The sequence below is a fragment of the Leptomonas pyrrhocoris genome, assembly GCF_001293395.1.
Source record: "Leptomonas pyrrhocoris isolate H10 chromosome Unknown, whole genome shotgun sequence".
Classification (NCBI taxonomy): domain Eukaryota; phylum Euglenozoa; class Kinetoplastea; order Trypanosomatida; family Trypanosomatidae; genus Leptomonas; species Leptomonas pyrrhocoris.
In genome coordinates this window covers 65,808-82,845 of record NW_015438395.1, presented here as the reverse complement: position 1 = coordinate 82,845, position 17,038 = coordinate 65,808, and the positions used below count along the sequence as shown (strand labels likewise).

The 17,038-nt window shown below is 60.8% G+C and overlaps 6 protein-coding genes across 9 annotated transcripts; 5 read left to right on the top strand and 1 right to left on the bottom strand.

Moving 5' to 3' along the window:
* Positions 1-159: 159 nt before the first annotated feature.
* Positions 160-2,070, top strand: ABB37_10043 (putative tRNA-methyl transferase; the record flags this gene model as incomplete). Of its 3 annotated transcripts, none has more annotated exons than XM_015809769.1 (1): positions 160-2,070. In XM_015809769.1, the coding sequence occupies exon 1, from the start codon at positions 292-294 to the stop codon at positions 2,068-2,070; it is 1,779 nt and encodes a 592-aa protein (XP_015651659.1). In that variant the 5' UTR covers positions 160-291. The 3 variants fall into 3 exon arrangements, with proteins under 3 accessions (XP_015651659.1, XP_015651658.1, XP_015651657.1); XM_015809768.1 differs by having other exon boundaries at positions 168-2,070; XM_015809767.1 differs by having other exon boundaries at positions 278-2,070.
* Positions 2,071-2,400: 330 nt separating this feature from the next.
* ABB37_10042 (hypothetical protein) lies at positions 2,401-3,738 on the top strand (the record flags this gene model as incomplete). The annotated part of the gene is made up of 1 exon (XM_015809766.1): positions 2,401-3,738. Exon 1 carries the CDS (start codon positions 3,469-3,471, stop codon positions 3,736-3,738), a length of 270 nt encoding a protein of 89 aa, XP_015651656.1. The 5' UTR covers positions 2,401-3,468.
* Positions 3,739-4,512: 774 nt separating this feature from the next.
* ABB37_10041 (hypothetical protein) lies at positions 4,513-7,898 on the top strand (the record flags this gene model as incomplete). The annotated part of the gene is made up of 1 exon (XM_015809765.1): positions 4,513-7,898. Exon 1 carries the CDS (start codon positions 4,779-4,781, stop codon positions 7,896-7,898), a length of 3,120 nt encoding a protein of 1,039 aa, XP_015651655.1. The 5' UTR covers positions 4,513-4,778.
* Positions 7,899-8,425: 527 nt separating this feature from the next.
* On the top strand, positions 8,426-9,036 carry ABB37_10040 (hypothetical protein; the record flags this gene model as incomplete). Its single annotated transcript, XM_015809764.1, has 1 exon — positions 8,426-9,036. The coding sequence occupies exon 1, from the start codon at positions 8,566-8,568 to the stop codon at positions 9,034-9,036; it is 471 nt and encodes a 156-aa protein (XP_015651654.1). The 5' UTR covers positions 8,426-8,565.
* Positions 9,037-9,992: 956 nt separating this feature from the next.
* Positions 9,993-11,224, top strand: ABB37_10039 (hypothetical protein; the record flags this gene model as incomplete). Of its 2 annotated transcripts, none has more annotated exons than XM_015809763.1 (1): positions 9,993-11,224. In XM_015809763.1, exon 1 carries the CDS (start codon positions 10,607-10,609, stop codon positions 11,222-11,224), a length of 618 nt encoding a protein of 205 aa, XP_015651653.1. In that variant the 5' UTR covers positions 9,993-10,606. The 2 variants fall into 2 exon arrangements, with proteins under 2 accessions (XP_015651653.1, XP_015651652.1); XM_015809762.1 differs by having other exon boundaries at positions 10,367-11,224.
* A 1,968-nt stretch (positions 11,225-13,192) lies between these two features.
* On the bottom strand, positions 13,193-16,907 carry ABB37_10038 (putative protein kinase; the record flags this gene model as incomplete). The annotated part of the gene is made up of 1 exon (XM_015809761.1): positions 13,193-16,907. The coding sequence occupies exon 1, from the start codon at positions 15,779-15,781 to the stop codon at positions 13,193-13,195; it is 2,589 nt and encodes an 862-aa protein (XP_015651651.1). The 5' UTR covers positions 15,782-16,907.
* Positions 16,908-17,038: the final 131 nt, after the last annotated feature.

Below are 17,038 nucleotides of genomic sequence, written 5' to 3'. Positions count from 1 at the left end.
CTGCCCTCCGATACCGCGACCGACAGATGTTCTCTGCCGTCGCCTTCAACGTCTGCCTGCTGCGTGGCACGGGCCGTAATGACCCCTAATCGCTTCTCCTCATTGCCTCCATCTCCGTCTTCGTCTCCCGCTGCGAGCCGCTTTAAACGTTTGACCGCAGCGGTGCAGTGAGAGAAGTGAAGAATAAACCCTTTCACTTCGTCGGCGCTACGACGCTGCAACGCGCACCTCAACACGCATCATCGTGCGTCTTAATTCACATTTCTGTTCTCTTCCAGCGTTCATGATTGGATGTCAATGACGAGTTGTGTGGCGCGTCCTCTCCGCATCGCCATCGCCCTCTCCGGCGGCGTCGACAGCGCCGTGGCGGCCCTCCTTCTTCGCCGCTGCGTACGCACCAACGCCGATGTGGCGGCGTTGCGCCGTTTCGGATCTGCACGGGCACAGCCGCCTGCGCTGACGGACCTGCAGGCCGCCGTCGCTGCGGAGAGGTCCCTCTTCAGCATGTTGCCGGACACCGTGAAGAGTGAGATGTGTGTGTCCGCACACGAGCACGACCTACACAACAGAGAAGTGGAATTGTACCCCTTCTTCTTGCGCTGCTGGCACGACGACAGCGCGCCGCATGGGTGGTGTGCTCAGTCGCAGAGTGACTACGACGATGCTCAGCGGATTGCCCACACTCTGGAGCTGCTTCCACGCACCGCTGCACTGTCTGTCCTCGACTACGCAGAGGAGTACGCGGCGCAGTGCTTTCAGCGCATGCTGCACGCCTACGCGGCGGGGAACACCCTCAACGTGGATGTGCTGTGCAACTCGCGCATTAAATTTGGTGTGGTGGCACAGGCGCTGAAGGTGGTGCCAACGTCGTCATCGTCGACAAGGGAGAGGGAGACGCGCGAGAGGCCTCAGCAAACGCTGCTCGCCACCGGCCATTACGCGCGCACGTGGGACGTGTGCAGCTCTCGCGGGTCTGCAGAGCCGCGCGCGGCCCTCCTGCTGCAGCCCTGCTCGGCTCGTCACGACTTGAATGACCAAACGCACTTTCTCTCCCGCGTTCCGCCGTCGACCCTCGCCGGTGCGCTCTTTCCCATTGGGCACCTTTTTAAAGCCAAGGCGGATGTCCGCACGCTGGCGCAGCACGTCTTCTCCGCCGACGACGATGTGGCCCACATTGCACGGAAGCGCACCAGCACGGGCATCTGCTTCGTAGGGGCGCCGCCTTCTCCCTCCCCTTCCGCATTCACAACGCACTCGACGCCACCGTCCTGCAAGGCGCGCTTCGCGAGCTTTCTCAATGAGTTCCTGCCACCGCCACCGCCGTCATTACCGCCGTCGTCTCCGCCTCGTCACACCGCTTTCCGCGAAGCCACAACGAACACAGAGAAGATGCTCGTAAGTGGCACCAACACGTTTGGGCCTTTGAAGGACGACTACCCGGCGTATCTGCCCGCCTACGCCGTCACACTCGGTCAGCGGCTGCGTCTCGCCGACGCGCACAGCGACGGCACACATGGGCACCTCGAGCGCTACTGCTACGTGGCGCGTAAGCGGCTCCTGCCCGCGTCGTCCTCTGGTGAACCGCACGAAGTTCGCTTGCTGGAGGAGGTGCTCGTGGTGGACAGATGGGATCACCCACTGCTGTGTACGTCGTGTGTGGGTGCCGTGTCGCTGCGGTGGTGGCTTCCGACGGACGTACTGCGGCGGGCGGCGGGCGGTGCAGACGGCACGCATTTCGCGCTGCCCTGCCTCTGTGCACTGCGGCACCAGATGGCACCGCAGCCAGCCGTGATCCGGTGGGCGCGAGAAAGCGAAGCGGAGGTGGAAGCGAGGAGAGAGAGCGCGGACGGCCTGTGTGTACGCAGCTGCACGGTGCATTTTGAAGCGCCGGTGCGAGCCCCTGCGACTGGGCAGGCGCTGGTGGTTTACGCTTCGCTATCGGCGGTGAAGAAGCTGCTGAGGCCGTCAGCAGCAGCGGTGCAGGCGGCTGCGTCCATGTCCTCTCCGGCCCCTCCGCTGGCGGTGATCGGGTCTGGGTGGGTTGCACCGGCAACAGCCGATGAAGCGTAGCAGCGTTCTTTCTAGTTATGTTGGCGTCGTCGCCTCGGCTTCACTTCTTCACAGTTCAATCAACAGCGATTTTAGCAAAGAGAGAGCGGGGAGAAGGGTGGGGGTTGGTTGTGCCGAATGGCGGTAATGCGTGGCGGCGCTGAGCAGCTGTGAAGAGAGAAGTGCAACCGCCACGAAGACGCGCGGATGTGTGGAGTGCAGCCGCCGTGTGGAAGCGGATGACGTCAGAACAGAAAAATGCAAACGCTGACTTTTTTCTCTGCCTTCGCTTTCTTTTTCTCCTTCTCCCTTCGCTCGTCGCCAACGTGCTTCTGCGACTCTTCCGGTGAAGTCACAGCGTACAACTGAACGCCATATACGTCACTTCCCCCTCTCCCTCATACGTATTTTTTGCTTGAGTGCCCCGCGCTAGAGAAAGAGCGCGCAAGCACATTCTCGTGCTAGACATTAATTATTGCCGCTAGCAGTGTCTTTCTGGGTTTTTTTATTTGTCTGCTTTTTTTTTTTCATGCGGCGAATTGCCTTGGACGATCTCTCGCGCAGCGCAAGCAAGCTGCCGGTGACAACGGCCTTTTGTTTCGCTACGCTCGTGCTGAGCCTACTGGTGCTAACCGATCTCCTCAGCATAAACAGCTTCGTCCTGCGAAGTGCTCTCTCTGACCTATCCCTGTGTGCCTTGTTACCTACAGCTTCACGGTGCCCTACTTCACTCTGCTATTGATTCCCCTCAATGTTGGCCTCTTTGTGAGGTGGGGCGCCGCGGTAGAGGGCGCGCTTGGCAGCGCCGAATACACAATCTACGTCGTCTTCACCGTCGTGGTGACCGCCGTCGCAGTGATCGTGGTGGACAAGGCCCTCTTAGCTCCTTTAGGGAGATTGACCGGTGGCCTGCGCCTGCGCAGCGTTGAAGACCAAGCCGCCGAAGGGGTCTACGGCGATTACATCTACTGGGGTGTGTGGCCCATTGCACAGGTCATCGTCTTCGCCTTGTGCCGGATCCGTGGGGTGAGCGCCCCACTCGGGCCGTCCTGGAAGTATTGGCGGCTGACGCTGCAGCGACTTCCCCTCGCCATCGTCGCGTGTGCGGCGGTGCTGGACGTGCTGGAGTGGGGTATTTGGGTCAATCGGGAGTACATCGTGTACCGCGATGAGGTGTACTTCTCGTCCGACCCGTATGGGTGGAATTGCCTGGTCGCCCTCATCAGCCTGTTCGTGGCCTGGCTGTACGAGCGACACGCCTCCGGCACCGCGAACACCGCCTTCACGCTCGACGCCTTCTTCTACCCCGCCAGGCTGCGAGCGGCGGTGCGGCATGTCGGCGAGGCCACCTACGCCTTCCTGAAGCCGTCGCGCCTCCGATTTCTGCTACCGCCGCGCGACGCAGGGACCACGTTGCCGATGCCGCTCTTCGCTTCTGCGGCTGCGGCTTCCGCAGACGGCGGTGGCAACGTGACGCTGCTGCCCGGCACCACCGCCGAGGAGGCGGAGCGCTACCGCCTCATCGCCCGCGAGGCACTCGCCCGCCGTGTGCAGGAGCAGCGACAGGCGCAGTCGGAGACGGTGGCCGTGGCTGTCGCTGCTGCCGGCAACGCCGAGGCCGCAGCGCCGTCGCAGCCGTCCCCCACGGCCGACGACGCTGAAACTGAAGTGGACGACAAGACGGCGTAGAGCTCCTCTATCAGGCACGCTACCCGCCTGTTCGGTCGCCACTTCGCGGAAGTACACGGCACTGCGTATTTCAGGCCGAATCGTACGTAGCGGCGTAAAGGGCCGGTATCACGCTCGCAACGGAATGTGGGAATCCGAAACGTCCGGCGTATACGTGTGTGGCATTGCTGCTGCTCCTGCCGCGTTCTTCTGCTTGTTTTGCTTTGCTTTTGAACATAATGAATGGTAAAGATAGAGAGGGTTAGAGGAAGAGGGAAAGAAGAGCGTAGAGCTGCGCACTGCAAGAGGTCAGTTGTAACTCTTCCTTTTTTGTTGTTCTTTGAAGGGCCCGCATTCTGTTTGAGGGAGACTCCGGGCGTTGCGCTGCACGTGCGACGGCCGTTGATCTCGGTACTTCAACATTTATCGCAAAGAGAAACGCTTAAAGAATTCGTACACGTGCATGTCGGCATCGGTGCGGAGGAACGATGAGTAGGAAGAGGCGTTGACGCTGGCCTTCTCCATGGCAAGACGTAGCTGCAGCCTCGTACGTGCGCGCGACGGGGAACGAACCGAATGCCAAGGGTTCTTTTCTAAATCCGACGGCCGCGATATTTTTTCCTGGATTACGTTGCATCTGGCTCCCACGCGCTCAACCAGGCTTGATGTTTACAGGTAGGTGCTAACCACATCTGCTGCGCACGGAGCTTTGCACGGTCGCCCTCCATTGCTTTGTCGTGCTGTCTCTCCTTCCTTGCTTCTTCGCACTACACGACTGTCGTTGCCGGTGGAACAGGCTTCTAGTGGGCACACACACACACACACACACGCATCGCTGCTACAACTACACTTTAGCGTGCCATCTGCCTGTACTCTTCTTCTTATTTTCATTTTGTCGCTCAAAGGACGAAGACGTGGCCGCCGGAACGAAGCACGGCGAGTCGGTCCTTCACGAGCGCTTCACAACGGCGCACACACGTTGAAATGGCTCAAGACGGCCCGTGCACTGACAAAGGAATAACAAAGAAGCTGAGTCAGCAAAACGAAAGCTCTCGTCGCCGATGCCGCGTGCCACAACGTCGTTCTTCTGCGAAGACCGCAGCTCACCAGCCTTCTCCAACAACGGCGACGATGAACACCGACACACGGAGCAAACCGCCCCACAGCGTTCGCCCTCGACCCCGCCACTGAGCTGCTCCTCATCCAGCGGCGGGTCCTTCACACCGCTGTCGGCGCGGCGACCCCCGGCAGCCCACCGAGCCGGCTGGCGGGCGCGACTGTGGGATTTCCTTTTCCCCGGCGAAGACACCGCGGGTGTGGAAGGGGCTGCGCTGCACTACGGACACGGCGAGGCCTCGAGCCTCTACCCGGCCCCGTACCGCACCGAGGAGGCGGGAGCGACTCCCGCGGACGGGCCGTGGTCGCCGTACGCCACGACGGAGCCAGCCACGGGTACCGTGAGGGATTCGATGGAGCCGTGGCATTACATGCAGGTGCCGCTGTCCCGCGTCATCCTCTTTCTGCGTCTGCAGCAGCGCCTGGCGGAGCAGTGGTCACAGGGGTGGCTCTACGCACCATTCTTCGTCATGCTGACGCTGTTTGTGTTCATCGAACCGGGCCGCGGCGGCTCGCAGGCCGTCGTCGACTTTGGCGCCATACGTCGCGGCAACCTGGCCCAGCCGCGCGCAGCGTCGACAACGCGGGCGGCGATCCTGCTGGAGGCCTTCCGCCTTGACACGGAGGCCGTCACCACGCCCACCGAAACGAACACCGGGGGCAGCTTCGTCCCCGGCAACAGCGAGCGCTACGCGTGGATGTACAGCTGGTATAACGAAACGGTGAATCTCTGGACACCCCCACCGAACCGACGTGTGGAGGTGGACGAGCAGCTGGAAAGCATCGCCCGCACCCATCACGAGCCGGTTTTTGTGAATCTGAAGTCGGTCCGCACGCGGCGCGACGTGCTGCGGTGGTTGCAGCTGCAGTGCGTTCCGCGACTGTGGAACTGCAGGAATCCGAGCTTTGAGCGGCAGTGGCGGAGTACGATGACCGGCGCCCACTACCAACTCGGTGCCGTACGTCTAGTCAGTCGACGCTATCAGCAAAGGGCGCAGGGCACGAAGGAGGTGCGGGCCGCTTCAAAGGCGGACTTGGGCACGGGCCTTACGCCTGGCGCTGCACCGGCGCCGATGGTGACGCCTCTGCGCGACGCCGCGGTGGCCACCCCTATCATCATCGACAAGCGCGCTGCACCCCCTGACATCCCCCGCGTGATCTGCGGGCCGTCGAACTCTTCCTTGTCGGCCTCCTCTGCGCCTGCGTTTAGCTTTCACAACCATGTCGGCGGCTACGTTGCGCTCCTGCCTTTCGCCTCGTCTTGCAGCGCCGTCCGTGGCGTGCTGTCGGTGATGGAGACGCCGAAGAAGGACGTGCTCTGGCCGCCTGCCTACAACAGCTCGCTAGAGATGCGCGAGGCGTGGATGGACTACACCGAGACGGACCGCGATACCGACACGGCCATCGCCGACGCCGCGACGAGCTGCGCATCGTTTCTGTTCGACCCCGCCGTATCGGAGGTTCTGCTGCAGTACGTCGAGTACGCCGCGAGGACCAATCGATACACGGTGGTAGAGGTGCAGTTCGCGATGTCGACGGGTGGCGCAGTCGTGCGGCCCCGCCTCTCCACCTACTCCCTCAGCGCGCTGCGGTGGGACGCCACCTTCACCCCGCTCGCCCTCAGCATCTGCCTTGCGCTGACAGGTCTCTTTTACGGCCACTGCTTGCTGCGTCGGATGCTGGCGCAGTACGCGGCGAAGGTGTCGTGCCTCGCCCGCCCACGGTGTGCCCTCTCGCAGCGGCTGTGGTGTGCGCTGATGGTGTTCCTGCACACGCAGAACTTAGTCCACCTCCTCGCCCTCGTCCTCGCTGCGGCGGCGATCGGGTCGTGGTGGCACACACTGGTGCTGTACACAAGCGTACCAGCGCTGCGCTACGCAGATCGCAACGCGTACCCGCAGCGCATCGACGACGTCGCTCGACACGCCAGCGTGCTGCTGCCGCGCCTCTGCGCGGGTGCGCTTTTCTTTGGAACAATCGGATTGTTCCGCTTCGCGTGTGTAGCGCCTGGAGTATGGCTGTGCGTGCAGACGGTCGCCCGCTGCGCGCCGCGGCTGGGTGTGATCTTCTGCGCCTGGCTGATCGTGAACGTCGGGATGGCGATGATGTGCGTTATGCTCTACGGCAGTGCCGTTTACGAGTTTCGCTCCTTCGGCTACGCCTACACGATGCTGGTCTTCGCGCTGTTGGATGGCGGGCGATCGATGATGAACTCCTTCACGGTGGGCAAGCAGACCGGCCACTACTCCATCCTCCCTCAGGACGACTTTTTGCCGGGTATTCGCGGGTCGCGACTGGGCCGCCTCGAGCCGATGCCGCTCGACTACCGCGCCACCACGCTGATGGTCAGCAACCCCTCCATCTACCCCGTCTTCCTCCTCTTCTTTTACTACTTCCAGAGTTTGGTGATCATCATCTGGGGCACCGCGACAATTGTGGAGTCGTACCGCAACGTGCTGCTGCTGCCGGAGGCGGCGGAGCTGCCGCTGTGGCGCGCCCTGTGGACGCTGCAGCTTTCGTCCCTCCCGAGAGCTCTCAACGCGGAGTTCGCGAAGGAGACCATTCGCCGCCTGCTGCTCTCGCGGGATGAGGCGGTGATGCTGAAGGACATGGAGTACCACCTGCGTCTCGCCTACGCACGAGCGCCGGCGGGGTCGCCCGCAGCGTCCACCGTGTCGCGTCACCGCGGATGGCACGCGAGGGAAAGCCAAGACGAAGACGACGCCTTTTTCTTCCAGGAAGGCGCACATGAGACGGCGGTGTCGCTGACGATGGTGCTGTGGCTGCTGCCGCGTGCGTTGCAGCCAGAGTACGGCGCGGCCCACCTGCGCCGTCTGTGGTACCTCTGCGTGGCCGCCGTGCAGGCAGCACAACGCATGGAGCAGCCATGGAAGTCGGCGCAGTGGCGGCAGCACTGGGAACAGCAACCCAACAGTCTGTCGGGGTGGCTGCACGCGTCGCTGCCGGAAGGCAACACGATCGAGGAGCAAGCCGCTCGTGTTGCGATGCAGCTGGAAGAGTTGCCCAACAGCGTCGTGCGCTACGTCGAGGGAAAGTTCTTGTAATTTCGCGGGAAGGACGGCGCAACTCGCGCACCTGTGTGCTTTCCGTGCCTTTTATGGCTCTTCGGTGTTTCCCCCTTCGCTCTGTCGCTCTTCAAGTTTTTACGATGTTAATTATTATTTGTATTTGTTGCTGTTGTTGTTCCGCTGCAATGCGCTCTTCCTTTCGTGGCGAATCCGTGCGAAAAAAACTGTTTTTATTATTACTGAAAGGGGGCAAACCTCGCTTGCTCGTGGAATGGAATGGCGGCCTCCACTGCCACAGACACACACATACACACACAGCAAGGCATATGCGCTGCCTTCTATTCCTTCCGCGTGCAAATGCGTGTACTCCTCTTGCCCACGTTAATCCAAGCGCAGGTTCCGAAGTGCACCCGCTTTGTGTCGTCGCTCTTTTCCTTTTCGTGTTTTTCTCTCCGACATCGCTCTCCCTTCTCTTTCCTTCTGTACTGAGTACTTTTGCCTGACCGCCAACACCACCACAACGCCGTCACCAACGTCTCCGTCGCACTCCACTCCTCGATGCAGCAGGCGATCAGCCACGCAAATAATCCTGACGTCATCTACCACCACAACCATCAAAAACATCAAAAAAATAAACTCCGTGTACATCCGGCTTCTTTCTTCCTTCTATACTCGTTGCCGTTTCGCATCATCTGTCGTCATCATGGGTCAGCAAATCTCCGAATGCGAGGCCGGCATCCCGCTCGGTCTCTGCGGCCTGGATCAGATCGACTGGGGTGGTCAGGCCGGTGCCTTTTACGAGTGCTGGAAGCTCGCGCCGTGCTGCGGTGCACCCGACCTGATGGGCTGCCTTCTCTGCCTCCTGCACTGGACCTTCCTCTCCCCTTGCTCCGCCTGCAAGCTGTACGCCACCTCGCTCGGCGACAACTGCTCCCTCTGGCCGCATTGTGTCTGCATCCTCTGCTGTCCTGTCGGTCGCCTCTTCACCCGCTATAACCTACGCAAGAAGAGTGGCGTGCAGGGCAACATGATTGGTGACTGCATTTGTATTTGGTGCTGTGCGCCGTGTGCGTGCTGTCAGGAGATGCGCAGCGTCAGCCCAGGCGGGTGGCGCATCGTGCCGGAGTGCACCGTGCCTGGCATTCTCGTGCCCGGCTGCCGCTTCCTCGCCTAACGAAGCAGCGCACGGACGGCGAGCGTAGTTTTCATTTGAGGTCGCGGTATTAATAGCAGAGAAGACAGCGCACACCGAGGACAGTCGTTGAGACGGCGTGTACCTGCAGACAGTCGTTTCTGGGCCTCTGCTCCTCTTTGTGCTGCTGCTCTTTTACGTGTATATGTATATCTACATATAAGAGGCCGCTTCAGGTTTTCTACGATTCTTCTTTTGCTTCCAACATGTTTATCGCGTTCTGTTTCTTCTTCGGTGCGTGTGCGTGTCGGTCACGCTGATCCGTTTGTTTCTTCCTCCTCTTCTCGTTGTTTTTCTCATGTGCGCCCGGTAGGCTGAGTGGATGCCCACACACGTCCTCTGCGTCATACATCGCCACCACCAGCCTACCTCCTTGTGGAGCCAAAAAAAAAAACTGTATCCCTTGTTTTTCTTTTCCTTTTTCTTTTAATGCTCGTCTGATGAAGAGTGCCAACCGCGGTGCCACTGGTCAACGCTGTCCACCTTCTGTGCGTTCTTCTTCAAAGATTGCTTTCTCGTTGTCTCTGCCTGCCCCCGCCCCACCGTGTATGGCGACGCACGGCCAGCGCGTTGTCTGTGTGCGTGGTATCTCTGACGACCACCGTCGTCTATTTTTTTCGTTCACTCCTTGTTATCCTCTCAAATTGATACCGCATAGCGGCCGATCAAGGCAACAATCGGCCACGCCACACGCCCACGCAGGTGCATCGAAGGGTCACCTGGACAGAGTGGCACACGATAACAGTAAGGAGAGCTCAAAGCAAACAAACAAAAAAGGAACTTGACTGAGCTGGCTTGGTTGGGATGAACTGACGAGGTTCGCACTCTCCCCTCGGAAGTCGACCACCGTGGCACTGCTACTATTCCTTTTACCGCTGCACCTCGCCCTTCTCTCTGCTAACAATAATAATAATTATTATTATTCCTTCTTACTCAAAGCTGACCGCGAGGGATGCTGGAAAAGCAGCGTGGCTTCGGGAGCAAGACGGCTCAAGTGTGCGGACGCGCGACGGCACCCGTCCTGACCCCGCCCAACGCAACACCGCTCTCTTCATTAAAAAGACGGATGTTGCTTCTTCTTGCCTTCGACATGCAGGCCGCTGGTTTCCTGCGAGACGGCGCACGCTTCACTGCTGCGTGGATCGTCGGCGTCCCTTGTGCTCTGCAAAAAGGCCAAGCGAGCATGGAAACTTCGACATAAGGAGCGGCGAGTGGGGCACTGCAGCATGCGATACCCTCCGGAAGGCTTGGGTACGGAACTACACCCTCCGACTGATTCCCTGCACTCCTTACCTACGACGAAAACCGTAAAGCCTAGATCCTTACGGTCCGTCCAAGCGTTTTTTCGGCTTTTTCTTCCCGCGAGCCCTTATTCCTCCCTTATTCAAGGAATCTGGACTTTAGTAGCGTATACAGGTATACGTTACTTCACCCTTCTGAGACCCGCCACACCACTTTTGGTGTCGTCGATCTCACTTACAGGGGAGGCTTTTTCGCTCGTTTTCATTTTGTGTTTTGACACCCACACCATCACCACTACACATCTACACAAATGTCCAAAACCGCTAACGCGGATCAGGCGGCGCAGGTACCACTGCCTGCCGAGGCGCTGGAGTCCTCCGCGGTCTCCACGGTGACCTCGGCCACCATCACCAGCTCGACGCCCTCAACGGACGACATCGCCGTCCGTATTGCCCGCCTCAAGGCCCTCCGGGAGAGCAAAGTGCTCACCCCGGAGGAGTACAAATGGGCGAGCGAGCGGGTGCTGCTGTCGGGGTTGGCGCTGCCGGAGAAGGCTGCGGAGCGCGACGCCAAGGCGCCGCAGGAGAGGTCCACGGAATCGGTGGCTCTCGCATCTTTCCAGGCATTCCTGGAGAAAACACGGGAGGCGAAGGTGACCCCGTGGAAGGAGGACGCGGAGGCTGCGGCAACGCAGCTGAAGCAGCTGAGCGCTGTGCTTGGGTCCGAGGAGGGGGACACCCAGGCGAAACGTAACTTTAAACATATGGCGCGGGCTGGTAACCTGACCGCCACGGAGGTCCTCGTCCTCAAATACCTCTGTTGGCTGCCGACATCGGATACGGTCGGGAATTTATCGTGGCCCTGCTGCTGCAAGTCTCTGCGGAACAAAGGGTGGAGATCCTTAGCCGGAGCTTGCTCCAACAGATGACAGGGACCCCCAAAGCGACTGCTGGACCCCGCATTCAGAGCATGGAAGTGCCATTATTTCAAGGTAGTTGAGCTCATCGAGCTCGCCCACCGGGAACAGGGGCACGTCCAGGCTCTTGAGCAGAGGACCAGCCGCCGCCTGCTGCGACGCCGTCATGCGCTCGAATAAGCTCCAGTTGTGGAGCTTAACACGCTGCTCCGCCGGGACGTTCAGGAGCAGCGCAACCAGGAACTTCCGACCGTACTCCAGGTCGGAGGCGAAGAGGAGGTATTGGAGGACGAGGACCTCCGTGGCGGTCAGGTTCCCCGCCCGCGCCATGTGCTTAAAATTCTTCTTTGCCTGGGTGTCCGCCTCCTCGGACCCAAACACGGCGCTGAGCTGCTTCAGCTGCGTTGCCGCAGCCTCCGCAGCCTTCTCCGGCAGCGCCCGCCATGTGTCACTCTATGTCCTTGGGGGCACAGGATCCGCCGTGGCCACGCGGTTCATGAGCGCGACGATGCCTCTGTGAAGAAAAGACTCCCGCGGCGAAACAACTCTGCGCCCGTTGCGCAGCCACACGCGTTCTCGGGTCTTCGAGGAGCGGCGTGTTGTCCATCTCCGCCGCAGTGGGCGAGATCGGACAGCTCCCTCCCCCGGGGCCCTCGCAAGCATAGGGCTACCATCAAAGGGAGCTTCCATGGCGGACAAGAATAGGATAGTATGATGAGTGCGCTAAGCGTGATGCAGTCTCTGAGAACCCAATCGCGGATTTCGGCAAACCAAAGCGTGGCTGCTTCGCCGAAATTCGCACGAGCAACACGTCGCAGATAGAGAAAGAGAGGAGCAACGAAGTTGAGAAGCGCCATGATCGCAACGACGCTGACGAACGCTAAGAGGGCAGGTGCAGCGATAGCGCACAGCTCGGGGATTTAAGCTCTCTTCGTTCACCTCCGCCCTCGGCTGCGGTAAAGCAACCCTAACCCGATGTTCAACGCAGAGCCGGCTTGTGCTCGTGGCCAACCCTCTGCTCCGTTTCCTCTCTGCCATCTATTCATGAACCCCTCCATTTACGCACCCGCGTCAGGATGCATCACCGGGTGGTGCATCTCTTCGGGCAGTACGGATTGCAATGCGGGACGAGGCATTGCTGGTTTGTGTAGCTGTTTGGTGGTTTTTGATACAGTGTTCTTGTGCTTTGCACCCCTGTGTGGACGGATAGCTGAATCCCTCGCGCGCGCAAATATAGAAGTCACCGCGGCAGGCACCACAGAACTCTGCCGTCGCCCTCTTGCTCCGCAGTGTGCCCCATGTCTTGGCGGCGCGCCTCTTGTCCGTATGCCCTTGGTGGATCGTTCGTGTTTCTCCCACAAACCCCGCGCCGCGTGCAAATTCCTCGGTCTTTTCTCCCCCTTTCTCCTTTCCTTCGGGCCGGTGGCGGCGGCGCCCCCCCCCCCACCCTGCGCGCCGGCCGAGGGGCCAGGCCACGGTTTGGGGGGCCGCGCCGAGCCCCGGCCCTGGACTGGGCGGCCCAACCCGAGGCCCCGCCCCGCAGAGAAAGCAAACAGAAGAAGCGCAGACAAGAGGAGAGGGGCGAGGAGCGGAATGGGGAAAGGAAACCGAGGCATCGCACCCGCTGGCGACGAGGGCGGGAAAGGTGGCCCTCCACACGGCTAGGTGCAGCAGATCGGGCCGGCCGGCGACAACCAAAGCCGCGGCGGCGCGATTGGCCGCCACCCCGCCGCGGAGTTTTTCTCTTTGCCTTCTGCTTGAGTGAACGCTGCGGCGTCCCAACTACGACAGAGCACAGGGAAAAAAGCACAGAAAACGTGTAAAGAATTATGAACAAATAAAAGCCAACGGAATCAAAGAGGGAGTACATCAGCGCCGCGCAACGGGCGCAGCAATCATGCGCCAAACACACAACAAAGCCACCGTTTTCTTTCCTTCTTTTTTACAAAAGCAAGGCGAACAAGACGCTCCCGATTCGTTTTACTCCGTGGCGGCCGCGGCATCGCCAGCGACGGCGCGCCTGTGGTCCGGCACAACGATGTCAACCACCATCGCGCCCTTGTCACCGCCCTTCTTCGGCTTGCGCTTTTGCTTCTTGGCGGTGGCGCGCTGTTCGCGGATGAGCTCCTTCATGCGCTGCCGCTCCGCCTCGCGCTTCTCCCGTGCGGCGGCCCGCTCCTCCTCCAGCCGCTGATGCTCCTCCTCAGAGATGGGCTGATGCGGACGGGCGTTGCTCGCCTGCCGGCCGTTGAAGGTGGAGGCCAGGCTGCCCTGCCGCGATCCGGTGTGGCTGCCGGGGTGCGACGGCTGTCGACCGTCGGAGGCCCGGCGCAGTACGGGCGAGGCAACGCTGTCTGGACGCGGGTCTGTTGACACGCCAACGGGGAAGCTGCGCCGCTGTGACGGCTGGCTCTTGACCGGGGCAGGCGGCGAGATCACGAGCACACCGGCGGAGGTCGGTGGACTGGAAAACGCTTTGGACGGGCTCATACGGCGCTGTGCGGGCGAGCGGTGCGGCGGAGGCCGTGGCACTGCCATTGCTGCCGCCGCCTCCCGCTGCCGATCCTCCTCGTCGCGTCGTGCGTCGTATGTCTGCAGCACCTTATCGTCGCCGACGCGGTGCTGGTACAGGTAGTTCTCCATCGCAGACAGCTCACGCATGCGCTCCTCCATCCACTGATCGGCGGGGACGCGGCCTGCAGCCTTCGCCGGGGACTTGGTTGGCACCATCGGGCCCGGCTCCGGCGCCTGCCGCTCCGCCTCGCCGATCAGCGGGGGTGGGGGCAGGGGGGCCGCGGCAGCACGTGTGGGCGACTCCCCGGGAACGTGCCGCTGGGTGCTCGCGTTCTCGGCAGCGGTCTTCGCGCGGGTGGGCAGCGCACGCGGCGGTGCCGCCTTCACCACAACTTTGGTTTCCGTCGTGTGCAGGCTGTTGCGCTGTTCATGGACGACCTCCGCAGCGCTCTTCGTGGAGAGGCGGCGTCCGAACTGCGCGTCTGCCGTGAGCTGCCGTACGAAGTTTGGCGCGCTGGATCCTGAAGTTGGAGCAGGCAAACTGACCACTTGCTGGCGCTGCTGCTGCTGCTGCTGCAGCCGCGGGCGTGATTGGTGTGACGGCGCCGCTGGTTGCCGGAGAGCAGCGCTGCGCGGGGCCGTCGGCTTCTTGCGTGCCACCGGTTTCCTAAAGGCAGCGGTGGGTATGTTCAGCACCATCTGCTGCGGCGTGCACGGCTCCGCGGTGAGGGCGGTCGACGACTTGCTCTTCTCTTCCTCGCCCGCTGGAACCTCGGCTGCCGGGGGCGGCGACAGCGATTTCGTCGGCGCAGAGGCATACGGCGAAGGGGTGCCACCAGCCGGTCGCTTCCGCACTACGACGTACGCCGGCGAATCACCGCCGGGAAGCGTGTCCGCCTTCTTGATCGAATCCTTCACGCTGCCGTTGACGCTGTTGACCGGGGTGGCCGTGTCCAGCGTGTTCGTCAGCGGTGTGGTCACACCAGACGAGGCCGCGTGCGGGGGCGGGTTTGTTTGCGCGACGGGCGGGACGGTGCCGTTGTCCTTGACCGGTGATTTTCGCGGCTCGCGGGCGGCGTTGGGAGGCGGCGCGTCCGCCGCCGCCGCCTGCTCCGGCTGAGGTGGCTCGGGTGTTGGCTGCGGTGCGGCGACGGTCGTCGGTGCAGACAGCACCAGCGGCGCCGCTGGTGCTGGTCGCCCCCCAGCAGCCGTGGGCGAAAGGTTGGCCGGCGGGATGGGCGATCGAAGGGCTTTGGGCGTCACGTTGCGTCTCGCCTCCGCCCCCGCCAGCGCAGCCCGCGCCACGCCGAGCGCCGCCGCCGCCGTGGTCCGCTCCGCCGGGTGCAGCTGCAGCATCGACTGAACAATCTCTCGCACTTCGCTCGCGACGCTCGGCGGCAGCGGTGCGATTTGGCCACGCGTGACCTGCTGCACCAGGTGGGCGAAGCTGGGAGCCGAGAAGGGCTTGCGCAGAGTTGCCATCTCGTAGAATACGCAGCCGAGGGACCAGATGTCCGCGGCGAAGCTGTACTTGGTGCCCATCAGCACCTCCGGCGAGATCCACAGCGGCGACCCGACAAAGGTGGAGGTCACGTTCGACGTGTCGAGGGTCTTGGAGGAGCCAAAGTCGGCGAGGTAGAGCATCTTTGTGTCCTCGGAGACGAGGATGTTACTCGGCTTAATGTCACGGTGAATGACATGGTTGGCGTGGCAGAAGGCGAGCGCATCGAGCAGCTGCTCAAACCACAGGAGCAGCGTGTGCGTCGTCGGCATCTTGTGGCGCTCCTTCAGGTACAGAAAGAGCTCGTCCAGGTCACCGCCTTGTTCGTAGGGCATGACGAGGTAGAGAGCACCGTCGAACAGGAAGGACTCGAGGAAGCGGATCACGTGGGGGTGGCGCAGCCGCAAGAAGGCGTTCAGTTCCTCCATGCCTTGGGTGCCGTCGGCGAGACGCTTGATGACAACAAGACGGTCCGGCAGTTGGCGGTCTCGGGCTAGAAAGGCACCGTTGGTGCCGCCGAGGTCCTTGACCTTCGTGTAGTGCTCCATCCCCATTATTTCCGTGCCAGGCCGTGCGAGGCGCGTCAACCAGCAACAAGAATGTATCTATGTATTGAGTGCGTTGGCAGACAAGCGAGAAGGGAACAGCCGGGGTTGTCGAAGGAGAGAAACACGAGCAATCCGCCGGCGTGTATCCAATGAAAAGATCGATGTCGCTGAAGCGCAACTCAACTCTGTGTGTTCGAGCAACGCACGGGCAGCACGCGCACGCTGACACGCACACAAGGACAGAGAAACAGAGGAAAGAAAAGGCGAAAGCAAGAGAGGGCGGCTCCGGCTCACGCTGCAAAACGATGATAACAATGATATCGCCCAACGCCGTTACCCCAACCCCGCCTTTGAGTTCTGCACGAGCAGCAGACAGCAGAAACTAATAACGTGAATGAGATAAATGCTTTCGGTTAAAGTCGGCCCTTTTTGCCGGATACGGCGTTCGCAGTGGCGGCGGCAACAGCAGCAAAGCCGGGGGGAGAACAAAGGTGTGATACAGATCCGATGCAGCAGCGGCAATCTGCGACGTCGGTACAGGGAGAGGGAAAGAGAGGAAGAGAGGAAGAGAGAAAAAAGAAAAAAATAATAATGAAAGGAAATCTGATACAAAACGAAGTTTTATAAGCTATCGGAACAACGACAAGAAACAAGAAGAAAAAACAATAACAGTTGCAACTCTCAGGACGATTGCTGTCACAATGCACGATGATGATGAATCCTTCAGCACGACATAGGTCTTCCTTCTTCACCTGTTCACTATATATATATATATATGTATGCGTGCGTGTGTGGGCTGAGATGCGGTCCATAGAGGGGGGGGGTTCGTTTCTAAGCCGGCAATACCCTGTAGGAGCCACACTCTCTCTCTCACTGTCACTGTCACTGCCACAGAAACCACACACGAGACAACGGCACCGCTCCGTCGAGAGCCAAAAACACCACTCTTGAGTGGTGGAGGAAAACACACAGAAGGAAAAAGGAATGTGCTCAACGGTGACAGCTGACGTCTCTACCAAACAAAAACAAAAAGGCAAGGCGACAGGAGCAAGGAGTGGAAGCTGATGCCGGTTGCGGGCGCTGCAATCCGCACCTCTCTTCTCTACAGCCGTCGTGTGCGTACACGAGAACTGAATCGAAAGTGGTAGAAGAAACGAAAAGGCTCAAATAGAAAAATGGGAGAGATAAACAAAAGGAGGGGGAAGTTGATGGCCGAAAGTGAAACGAGCGTGGCGCGACACAGGTTAGATGCACTGCCGCAAC